Source organism: Camellia sinensis, chromosome 8, assembly GCF_055761805.1.
Source record: "Camellia sinensis isolate YWXY chromosome 8, ASM5576180v1, whole genome shotgun sequence".
Lineage (NCBI taxonomy): Eukaryota > Viridiplantae > Streptophyta > Magnoliopsida > Ericales > Theaceae > Camellia > Camellia sinensis.
The window spans coordinates 166,954,947-166,967,631 of record NC_138968.1 but is presented as its reverse complement, the minus strand read 5'-3'; the positions used below and the strand labels follow the sequence as shown (position 1 = coordinate 166,967,631).

Here is a 12,685-nt window from a genome sequence, read left to right as displayed (position 1 = left end):
TTTTAAAAAATTTTTAGACACACCTAACATAAATACATTAAAAAAATATAATATTTGCGAAAGAAATCTTTAAAAAATTTATTAAATACCAAAAATACAAAAATGAGAATTAAATATAATTTTCATATTTTTTTATATTTATTAATTTTTTAAAATATTTTTCACAACGATTTTATTATTTAGACACATCTAAATAAGATGCATTTAAAAAAATAAAAACAAAAAATTACTTAAAATTTTAAAAATATTTATTAAAAATAAAAAAATATAAAAAATAAAAAACTTAATTTTTAAAAAACTGAAACCATGAGATCTAAATAGAGTTATTGGAGCATAGATATTTAGGGCTAATATAGTAACACCACCAAAGGTCAATTAAATCAATGAGATGTAAATCGAGTTATTGGAGCATACATATATAGGACTAATATCAAACCCAGAAAATTGAATATCTGTATCGATTCTACAACCCTTGATTCTCAGGCGAACAGAGTCGAATCGAACAAGACTGTTGCTGAGTTACGCAATCTGCCACTGGTTCGTCTTCAATGTCTCTCTCTCTCTCTCTCTTGCCGTCTATAGATCTATGAAGAACACAGTGTTCACTTCATGTTTCTCTTCAACACAATAACTTTATCACGTTTGTTCTTCGCTTTGTTTATAGAGTTTGTGGAATTGTTTTTAGTTCTCTGATCTGGCTTTCAATTTTCAATTTTCAATTTTCTTTCCCAAAGGAATAGGTGGTTGGGTTTGAATCTATGGCGTTCAACTGTTGCTGTGATTGGTCGTCTAAGTTACCCGATGAGTTGACGGTGGAGATACTATGTAGATTGCCAGAAAAGCCTCTTATTCAATTCAAGTCCGTGTCGAAAGCTTGGTACTTATTGATTTCTGATGTTTGCGTTCCCAGAATCTCTTCATCCGCACCTCTCTCCGGATTTCTCTTCAGGTTGATTCCCCTTCTTCCATTCTCCGATTTCCTTATGGAATATGTTCCATCAGATTGTCCGAGAACCCTGCTGGACAGAGGACGATTTGTGGAGTCGTATTCGAAGCTATTACCCTTTCAACCTACTGCCAGGGACGTTCTCGACTGCTGCAACGGTTTGCTCTTAATTCTTCACCGCACCTCTGTTCCTCCCTCTGTTCCTTCACAGTATTATGTGTGTAACCCTGCCACAAAACAATGTGTGGCTATTCCCGTGAACCCTAATCATCTAGATCCCATATATGCTGTACTTGCTTTTAATCCTGTTGAGTCCCCACCGAATAATACTAATAATAATAATTATAAAATAGTTCGGTTAGCTAGCTCTGCCAGCACTGCCTCTGTAACTCATCCGCCGGAGCTGGATGTTTTCTCCTCCGTTACTGGCAAGTGGGTCAACCATCCGGTTCCACTCCAGCCTGAACCTGAGCTTTATGGTTTCAAGTGGCTTTGTAAGTCTGTTTATTTGGATGGGGTGTTGTACATGTTATCTTACAGTAGATACCTCTTGTGTTTTGATCTCAATGCCGATAATTTGAATCCCCCAGCTGTGAAGCTCCCGAACAAGGGCAAGGCTCTTGGTGTTGGATTCATTGGGATGTCCAAAGATTGCTTCTATTACTCTAATCATGTTGAAAATGCAGTCCTTGTTTGGTCACTTGACCATGACCATAAGTGGATTTTGAAGCATAGCATCTGCATTGATGACTTGGTTCGGTTTCATCACGGCAGAATTTTAGACCGCTATCGCCTTTCTCCGCTGCTCATGCCTTGTGCTTTACATCCAACTACAGAAGTTATCTTCATTGCTATTCCCAGATTGATATTTAGCTATAATCTGAAAACCAATCAGTTCAATGTATTTTACATACTGCAAGAAAACAGGAATTTGATTGATGATGGATGTTTCTTCTTTCCGTACTCACGCTGCCTGGTTGTTTTGAATGATTTTACGCAGGTAAAAATTTTGGACCTATCCATTTTGTAACCAGTTTTACTTCATATATATGTATATATATATACATTTGTGTACATATTCAACCATGCGTATCTTTAATATTTGCTAATAATTCATTGAGTTGCTTACTCTGTGAGGACCTTTTTAGTATTTCTTGTTTTGATGTCCCCTTTGTTTAACGTGCATTCATTAGGATATTAGTATTTTCTAATAACACTTTTAAAGGCTGGAAGGTTCTGATATGACTTGAATTTGGGAGGTTAGTTTTCTTGAATGCTTCTTTCTTTTGTATTTGTAGACCTGAAGTGGTGTAGCTGGTTTTGAATGCCAGGGAGGAGAGAAAAGGGGTTTGGGCGAGATTATTTACCTACTTCAGTATCATTATGGGCCTTTCTTTAAGATTTTGCTTGTCAATTTCTTTCATCTTCGCTGTTCTACCTCAAATGATAAAATGATTCTAGCATTTATCTGTTGCATCTTCAATGCTGCAATGAGAGAAGTAGACGAATTTATTGTTTTTGCAGGTAAAAATAGATTGCTAATTATCAGAAGTTATTGTGTATTTATGACTTATTTGAAGAAACATCGGACTACAAATTGGTGAATAGTTTCGATCTACTAGGTTTGATTTAACTGTTTGTAGAACTTTGTTTCTAGACTTGGATGTTTATTTCAGTTCTATCTGTCACTTCCCTCACAGGTATGGTGTCCCAAAATTTGAAAAATAAAAGATAGAATTTCAATGGTTACTTGTTCTCTGTTCAATGATGATGATTTTATTTATTGTGTAGATCTAACATTTGGCCCTACTTCATGATCCCAAAAACAAAACAAAAACAAAGAGCGAGAGGAAAGACATTTTTGAATTTTCCAAATGCTATCTACTTGTATGAATTTTGCATTATGCTTTTTGTTTTCTACCACTGGAAGTCTCTATGTCACGACCCCATTCCGTCCCTAGTAGAATGGTGCCGTGATGGCCAGTAATCCGAGATTACCAAAGGCTAACTTTCAAAATTCACACACAATCAGAGTATTACATATGGGGCTAACATGTGCGGAAGCAATATATATAAATCTAATTAGTCCATATGAGTTGTGCATAAGTCAAATGAAATGGCATACATCCTTATATAGCTTTATAACTTGAATATAAGCAAAATAAAATACATATTACATCTTGATTGAAAGGCTGCTCAAGCCGACATAAACAAAATACATGAAATACAAGGTCGAGAGACATAATCTTCAAGATTGCCGACATAAATATTGCCGACATAACATGCATCCAAAACATCTTGCAAAACACACATCTCGGCATCACCGCTTTCATGCTAAACACTTACATATATACATAGGGAGGGTGAGCTTGGATACTCAGTGAATGATATAAGTAATAGAGGGGTTAAATGAATGATTTCCAAGGTCCTTGTCAAAACAATACATATATCATAGCTTGTTCAAAACATGGGATGAATCAAGTTCATCAATCAAATCTTGGTCTTTCAAATCTTTCTTGGGATGTTAAATAACATCTACATAATACATGGGGTGATGACATTCCTGACAAAACAAACCCACCCGTTCATAGACCGTCAGTGGCCAAACAAGACAAAACAAGGGAATAATCGACCCAGAATCGATTAGACAAATCCACCCGTTCATAGACCGGCGGTGGGGCCATCCGTTCATAGGCCGTCGATGGCAGAGATCTCTCAAACATGATGCTAGATGGGCTTAGAGTCCCCTAGCATGGGAGGACTTTCCAAGAATGTCATCAAAACAAGGTAATACTTGATATACAAAATAAGGATAATCATTCATGCTTGATCAAATACTTTTCAAAACAAAGCAAAGCAAAGCTTATCAAAACATGATAACATAGCTTTATTAAAAATACCACTCACATAGTTCTTGGGACGTCGGGATCAAGGCAAAGGTCCAAGTCCTACAAACACATGGCAAAGTCTATTGAATGCACTCTTAAAAACAAGCTTCACATGAATGCAAATGATCTAGGGAAAACATGCTGGAAAACATCTAGGGAAAACATGCTGGAAACATCTAGGGAAAACATGCTAGGTATCAACTAGGTCCTGGAATGGATGCACAGAGATGATCTAGGCTAAAACGACCTAGCTGGGTAAACTCAGGAGGTCTTGGCCGAGGTCTCACACCTCTTGGCTGAGGTGTGGTTACCTAGGCTTCGGTGTGCAGCTGTCTGCCGAGGTGTTACAAGGTGCCGGCAAGGGTGTACCATGGTCAGCCTAGGTGTGCAGTGGTTAGCCTAGGTGTGCATGCAAGATAAACTAACGTGCAAGTGATCATACAAGGTAGGCCAAGGTGTGTGATCTAGGCAAGAGTGGTCTCGGTGATCACACCTAGGGAAATGAAGCCTGGAATTCTAGGTTTCCTCCTTGAAGAACATGAGCATGAAGAACATGAAGAACATGAATGCTAAAATCATAACTTGTTATTACAAGATCTGGGATTTCATGCTATGTGTTCGAAAACATGGACCTTGGTACCCATACTTGAAGATCATATGAAAACAAACACGAAAACATGCATATTGATACAAACTTTCGGATTAAAACATGGTTTTTCCTCAAGAACACATGAATATCACTTTCTTTTTCTAAAACCGAACTTCAAAGCAATGCATGGTTCATGAAACATGCTAGATCATGCAATGCGATTAGATCAACATAAAGAATAAGAAGAGTAGATCACGAATCTAACCTTAAAACACGGATCTAACGGTTCGATCTCTAGGGATCAAGCTTGGAAATCTACCTCTCTCTAGAATTCCTCTTCCTCTTCCTAGAGCTTCTCTCTCTTCTAAAACAAGGATATAGCAAATGATACATTTCTAGGTTTGCCGGCTGACTTAACACTCAGCTGGGACACGTGGCAACGGTTGGTTGGTTCTTCTCAAAAAGGTGGCTGAGTGAAAAGACAAGACTATGACAAAGTGTACTCAACCAGCTAGATGGCAAGGGCACTCTGGCAAGTAATGATCTCGGCTAAGGACATAGGCTTCGGCAAGTAAGGTTCCAATGACCTCGGCTAGGAGGGATAACACTTGACCTAGCTGTGCCACACCTCGGCCTAGATGTGCCACACCTCGGTCTAGGTCATTCCAGTCTCGGAACAAGATCACTAGGTGCAAGGATCAAGGATCTAGGACGCCTAGATGATAACATCTCGGCCTAGATGATGCACATCTCGGCCTAGATTATGACATCTTGGCCAATATGCCTAGGTGATGGTGGAGGTCACTAAAGTGGTTCTAAGATGGTCCTAGGTGTTGGCATGACCTAGGCTTGGCATGACCTAGGCTTAACATGACCTAGACTTGGCATGACTTAGGCTTGACATGACCTAGGCTTGGCATGACCTAGGCTTGGCATAGCAGGGAAGGAACAAAGCATGCAAGCAACACTTAGGCAAAACAAGACAAGATTCATGAATGCAAACTTAACAAGACAAAGTTATGTAGATGCACATGAACATGACCAAGACATGAATATGGGTTGTTACATCCTTCCCCCCTTAAAGAAGTTTGGTCCTCCAAACTTAGCTTACCATGTCCTCAAAACAATTCCGAGCGTCGGGTTCTCATCTCTTCTTATCATCTCTAGCCTTTACCTTGGGACAATCCTTAATACGATGACCCATCTCACCGTATTCAAAACATGCTCCAGATGCCCGATGACAAACTCCAAAATGTCGCCTCCCGCAACTTGTATATGTCGGCCTGGCGCCACCTTCCTGATTCGTGTTATTGGAATTGTCCACATTCGTCTTCTTCTCGCCATCATGCTGGGCTTGGCGATTGTCATAGGTCTGCCTCTTTTTCTGATTCTCCCCCAAACTCTGACTTCTGTTCAAGTTGGCTTCTGCAAGGATGGCTTTATCTAACACTCCAGCATACGTCGACATGTTAAGCAAATTAACCCGGTCTTGAATTGATCCACGAAGCCCACTTTCAAACTTTCTAGCCTTCCTATATTCATCGTTGACCATGTGAGGTGCATACCTTGCCAACTCGGTGAAAGCATGATCATATTCAGCCACTGTTTTGCTACCCTGTGACAACATCTAGAATTCTGTGGTCTTGCGATCTCGGACACTGAGGGGAAAGTGTTTGTCATAAAACAACTCCAAAAATTTGGCTCAAGTCAAGTCTGGATTACCTTCTCGGATCATCATCCACCACCTACGAGCGTCGTCTTCCAATGTGAATGCTGCCAATGACACCTTCTGGGTGTCGGTGCTGGGAAAAACCTCAAACAACTTCTCCATCTCAAGAACTCATGCTTCTGCTTTCATCGGCTCTATACCTCCATGGAACTTCGGCGGTTTCATCTTCTTGAATTCTTTGATCAAGGTCAAGGTGTCGTCTCCATACAAAGCTGGCTGCGGCTGCACTTGTGGTACTGGAGGAGGTGGAGGTGGAGGTGGAACTGCATGTCGGCCATCTGTCTGCTCGGCCTGAGTGGAAGTGGTACCAGTGTCTTATGGCCTAGGTTGTCTCAACTCACGAACCAATCCTTCGACCAATCTTTCTAATCTGTCTATTCTGTCCTCGGAATGATCTCGGCCGACTGGAGGTCTACCTCTTCTCATGATGCTAGAGGTATGCAAAATGTGACTCTTAAACAAAATGAGCAAGTAAACATGCATGCAAGTAATAAATGATCATTCCGAGATGATGCACACCTTGGCAAGTGGCAAGTAGCAAGTAACATGATGCAATCCTAACATCATTCTAAGGGACATCCTATGCTCTTTAGGACTCAAAGTGTGTGAATAACGTACTATAAGGAACGCGTGCTCTGATACCATTCTGTCACGACTCCATTCCGCCCCTAGTAGAATGGTGCCGTGATGGCCAGTAATCCGAGATTATCAAAGGCCAACTTTCAAAATTCACACACAATCAGAGTATTACATATGGGGCTAACATGTGCGGAAGCAATATATATAAATCTAATTAGTCCATATGAGCTGTGCATAATTTAAATGAAATGGCATACATCCTTACATAGTTTTATAACTTGAATATAAGCAAAATAAAATACATATTACATCTTGATTGAAAGGCTGCTCAAGCCGACATAAACAAAATATATGAAATACAAGGTTGAGAGGCATAATCTTCAAGATTGCCGACATAAATATTGCCGACATAACATGCATCCAAAACATCTTGCAAAACACACATCTCGGCATCACCGCCTTCATGCTAAACACCTACATATATACATAGGGAGGGTGAGCTTGGATACTCAGTGAATGGTATAAGTAATAAAGGGGTTAAATGAATGATTTCCAAGGTCCTTGTCAAAACAATACATATATCATAGCTTGTTCAAAACATGGGATGAATCAAGTTCATCAATCAAATCTTGGTCTTTCAAATCTTGCTTGGGATGCTAAATAACATCTACATAATATATGGGGTGATAACATTCCTGACAAAACAAACCCACCCGTTCATAGACCGTCAGTGGCCAAACAAGACAAAACAAGGGAATAATCGACCCAGAATCGATTAGACAAATCCACCCGTTCATAGACCGTCGGTGGGGCCATCCGTTCATAGACCGTCGATGACAGAGATCTCTCAAACATGATGCTACATGGGCTTAGAGTCCCCTAGCATAGGAGGACTTTCCAAGAATGTCATCAAAACTAGGTAATACTTGATATACAAAATAGGGATAATCATTCATGCTTGATCAAATACTTTTCAAAACAAAGTAAAGCAAAGCTTATCAAAACATGATAACATAGCTTTATTAAAAATACTACTCACATAGTTCATGGGACGTCGGGATTAAGGCAAAGGTCCAAGTCCTACAAACACATGGCAAAGTCTATTGAATGCACTCTTAAAAACAAGCTTCACATGAATGCAAATGATCTAGGGAAAACATGCTAGAAACATCTAGGGAAAACATGCTGGGTACCAACCAGGTCCTGGAATGGATGCACAGAGATGATCTAGGCTAAAACGACCTAGCTGGGTGAACTCAGGAGGTCTTGGCCGAGGTCCCACACCTCTTGGCCGAGGTGTGGTTACCTAGGCTTCGGTGTGCAGCTGTCTGCCGAGGTGTTACAAGGTGCCGGCAAGGGTGTACCATGGTCAGCCTAGGAGTGCAGTGGTTAGCTTAGGTGTGCATGCAAGATAAACTAACGTGCAAGTGATCATGCAAGGTAGGCCAAGGTGTGTGATCTAGGCAAGAGTGGTGTCGGTGATCACACCTAGGGAAATGAAGCCTGGAAATCTGGGTTTCCTTCTTAAAGAACATGAAGAACATGAGCATGAAGAACATGAAGAACATGAATGCTAAAATCATAACTTGTTATTACAAGATCTGGGATTTCATGCTATGAGTTCGAAAACATGGACGTTGGTACCCATACTTGAAGATCATATGAAAACAAACACGAAAACATGCATATTGATACAAACTTTCGGATTAAAACATGGTTTTTCCTCAAGAACGCATGAATATCACTTTCTCTTTCTAAAACCGAACTTCAAAGCAATGCATGGTTCATGAAACATGCTAGATCATGCAATGCGATTAGATCAACATAAAGAATAAGAAAAGTAGATCACGAATCTAACCTTAAAACACGAATCTAACGGTTCGATCTCTAGGGATCAAGCTTGGAAATCTACCTTTCTCTAGAATTCCTCTTCCTCTTCCTAGAGCTTCTCTCTCTTCTAAGACAAGGATATAGCAAATGATACATTTCTAGGTCTGCCGGCTGACTTAACACTCAGCTGGGACACGTGGCAACGGTTGGTTGGTTCTTCTAAAAAAGGTGGCTGAGTGAAAAGACAAGACTATGACAAAGTGTACTCAACAAGCTAGATGGCAAGGGCACTCCGGCAAGTAATGATCTCGGCTAAGGACATAGGCTTCGGCAAGTAAGGTTCCAATGACCTCGGCTAGGAGGGATAACACTTGACCTAGCTGTGCCACACCTCGGTCTAGGTCATTCCAGTCCCGGAACAAGATCACTAGGTGTAAGGATCAAGGATCTAGGACGCCTAGATGATAACATCTCGGCCTAGATGATGCACATCTCGGCCTAGGTGATGCACACCTCGGCCTAGATTATGACATCTCGGCCAATATGCCTAGGTGATGGTGGAGGTCACCAAAGTGGTTCTAAGATGGTCCTAGGTGTTGGCATGACCTAGGCTTGGCATGACCTAGGCTTAACATGACCTAGGCTTGGCATGACTTTGGCTTGGCATGACCTAGGCTTGGCATAGCAGGGAAGGGACAAAGCATGCAAGCAACACTTAGGCAAAACAAGACAAGATTCATGAATGCAAACTTAACAAGACAAAGTTATGTAGATGCACATGAACATGACCAAGACATGAATATGGGTTGTTGCACTCTACTTGTTTAGCTTTTTGTAATGCCTTCTCTCTCTTATCTATTTATTTTTTTAATAATAAATATTGTTCTTCTTATTTACAGATGAATGATATGCCAAGGAACAAGGGTTTAGAGGTTGGAGTTACCATCTGATGGTCCAGATCAGATCCCCGTTCATACTGGATTTGCCAAAACTAGTTTAATGGTGGTGCTACTTGGATATGACTGTATAAATTATCTGGCAGGCTCCAATATTTATATGCGTGCTCAAATGTACGATTTTGTCCTTAGTGTTATTTAACAATATATATTGTGACCTTTATTTTAATTCCTGCTTTTTTCTTTTAAGGAGAATATTATCGTATCTCTCATTAGAGGTGTAGAACATTCAATTGCCTTCCCTGCGATTCAGTAGTCCTCTTCTTTGATAGCTCTTAGGCCAGTGAATTTCACTCCTTCAGTTCCTACTTTCATTTCTATTTTTTTCGTAGAGTAATGCTATAAACATTAAGACATATTACCATTTTTTTTTTCTCCCACTGTTTTGGCTTCACGTGTCATAGTATTAAAGTGGTGGGTTAAAGATTTATTAGTTTGTTTAACACTTTTTTTCATGAATTTTGTGAAAACTGCTGTGTAACCTGTATCCAGCGAAATCTCCTCCCAATCTTCTTCTTTATCTGTTAACTTTGAAAATTCATTGCCATGCTTTGAATGCTGTTTTTGCAAGGAGAATAGAGGCTGAGAAGGATGATTTCATCTATGAAAGTAACTTTCTCATCTATGAAGCAACTCTCGCTGGGCTTGATCACAGGAAGAATTATATTATGAGAAAAGCTACCATGTGGATTAAAAAAAGATGCATAAAATATAGTTTTTGTCATCACAAAAAATATAATTGCAACTTGAGCATGTTCAACTCGAGGGAGAATTAAACAAAACGCACATTATATTTAAACTTTTTAAAATGGTTAAGTTTGTTTTTGTTTTTTGAACAACAATAAATAAATAAATAAAAGAATAAAGAAAAAAAGAAAATTATTGATAAAATGATAATGTTGATAATTCTAAAAAGGCAACGAGTAGCAAATGTGTTCAAATAATAGGTTTGAGAAAATTTCACCACAATCTTAACATATTTTTTTATATATCTCAATCATAATTATTTTTATGTATTAAAAAGTATATATAAATATATATTTAGAGAAAGATCTTCAAACAAATATGTTTTGAAAAGTTAGTTAAAAGTTGGTTTTTTTTAACTTTTTTGTCTTTTAGTGGGTAAAAAATGTGAGAGTGATGTGACTCAAAATTGGTTAAAAGTCAAAAGCTAACTTTTAACCAGCTTCCCAAATGAAAGTTATACTTGGTTTATAGATTTGTGTAGTGATTTAAAAAAGAAAAGAAAAAAGATGAGTAAAATATGAATAAAATAGAATGGGTGTGTTTGGTTTAGTTTTGTGAGATAAATTTTCAAAAAAAAATTTGGGGAAAGAGTTTGAAATTTTTTTGGTTTGTTTGATTGTATATTTTGATAGGGGTGAGCATAGTCCGGGTTGGTCCAGATTGAGGTAAAACCAGTACCAATCCGTTATATACAGTTTTTGAAAAATTGAAACTAGTCCAATCCGTTTAAATCGTAGAACCAATCTGAACTAATCTGTTTAAACACGGATTGAATCGGTTTAGAACAACGGATTCATATAATTAAATAACAAAAAGAAAATATAAAATATTATAATTTCATGAAAACATAAACATAATTGAACCCAAATCACTTTTTTTTTTTTTTTTTTTTTTCTACGAACAAACACTGTTCTTTTCCACCAAATGCTACAGCACTTTACTCTAAAAATAAAATAATTAAAACCAACAAAACAATCCACACTAACCAAAACAAATTCCCAAGTGCTGCACTCCCAAAACAACTTCACCTAATGCTGCACTCTTCATTTCCGAGACAACACCAACACACCTCCTGTGGCCGAAAGCTCGATGACTGGAAAACTCCCTTTATGGAAAACTATGGGAATTCAAGTTTGGGAAACAACCTAATGAACAACCTGATACATGGCAGAGCATCATAGTTCCGAAGAAGAAGAAAAAAAAAAAAAAAAACCTCAGCAAAACTAAAAATCTAAAAGACAAAAAGTGGGAAATTGTTACGACTCAAACCCGCCCCTACAGGTTTAGCATCATAACCGGCTAGTAATCCTTGGATTACCGAAAGCCTCTGAATTGAATAGCAAAATATAAGGGGCTAGCAGAAGCAAATATAGAATATACATAGTCCATTGAACTATGTAGACATACATGAGGCAGTTAATATAGAACTTTATATATATCATATACACATATATGGCGTCATATCCACATAAGTTACACAATACCGTACAAGTACTATCATAAGGAACTTAGTCCAGTGTACGGATAAACAAAAACAAAAACAAAATGAAACATAAACATTCTTAACATGATTCACAAAACTTGACTTTCTTTAAACGGGAACCTCCCCAGAAGGCACAGTGGCTGACTGACCCAAAACTCCCCAGGCAGCAGCTTAGGCCTTGTCACACGCCCTCACCTACATACATAATATAAATAGTGAGCGGAAGCTCAGTGAATAATAACAGAGTAAAGGGGTGCAGCCCATGCCGGCGGATTTTGTTCCTTGGTGACCGATCTTTTGAGTTTGAGGAGGTTTCAGTGGAAGCGTCTGGATGTTGCGGTGTGTCGATTGTGGAAAGGGGTGTGGGGCTTCGTCGGGCTATGGTGGTGTATGGTCATGATGTGCGTTGGATGGTGGCGCGAATGCGGGTTGAATCGCAGGACCCAGGTAACTTACAATTTTTAGGTCGACACACTGGGGGTAGTAGGACTGTGGCTGTTTGAGTTCATAGCGAAGAAGTGGTGGTTCGTCCTTTCAAATAGTGGTGACGGCAGGAAAGAAAATAGATCAAGTCTTCATTCCCATGTCCGATTATGGGGATGGGTGGGAAGGAGTGGCCTTGGTTCTTGAAGGTTTTGGGCTGCATTTTGGTGGTCCAGTGCAGGGTACGAAAGGGGCCAGACCTTGTCCATCGCTATCCATCATGGACGGAGTGACTGACGCGGTTAAGTCAGTACGGAGTGCAACGGAGGTGGAATGGTTCCGTATGTTAGATAGGTCGCTTGTTGGTACAGTGGGAGGGATGGATGGCAAGGGGATGAGCTTTGCTGCAATGTCTGATTGGGTATAACGTTGGTGGAAGACATCGGGAAAGGTTGAGGTGCGTCCGTTAGGTAGCTAGGCCTTTCTCTTTGTATTGTCCAGCAGACATGAGGCAG

At 39.3% G+C, this 12,685-nt stretch overlaps 1 protein-coding gene across 11 annotated transcripts; it reads left to right on the top strand.

Moving 5' to 3' along the window:
* Positions 1-359: 359 nt before the first annotated feature.
* LOC145789106 (F-box protein At5g07610-like) lies at positions 360-9,879 on the top strand. Of its 11 annotated transcripts, none has more exons than XM_082884060.1 (4): positions 365-537; positions 735-1,946; positions 2,278-2,470; positions 9,461-9,879. In XM_082884060.1, the coding sequence occupies exons 2-4, from the start codon at positions 759-761 to the stop codon at positions 9,466-9,468; spliced, it is 1,389 nt and encodes a 462-aa protein (XP_082740186.1). In that variant the 5' UTR covers positions 365-537; positions 735-758; the 3' UTR covers positions 9,469-9,879. The 11 variants fall into 11 exon arrangements, 10 of the variants coding, with proteins under 10 accessions (XP_082740191.1, XP_082740184.1, XP_082740185.1 ...); XR_014338658.1 differs by having other exon boundaries at positions 368-537; positions 2,245-2,470; XM_082884065.1 differs by lacking the exon at positions 9,461-9,879 and having other exon boundaries at positions 360-537; positions 2,245-2,695.
* Positions 9,880-12,685: the final 2,806 nt, after the last annotated feature.

Excerpts from the sequence above, each read along its gene's own strand:
- LOC145789106 (XM_082884058.1), top strand. The coding sequence starts at position 759 with ATGGCGTTCAACTGTTGCTGTGATTGGTCGTCTAAGTTACCCGATGAG. Across the intron at positions 1,947-2,277 it reads TTTTGAATGATTTTACGCAG|GGAGGAGAGAAAAGGGGTTT; the intron begins GTAAAAATTTTG and ends TTTGAATGCCAG.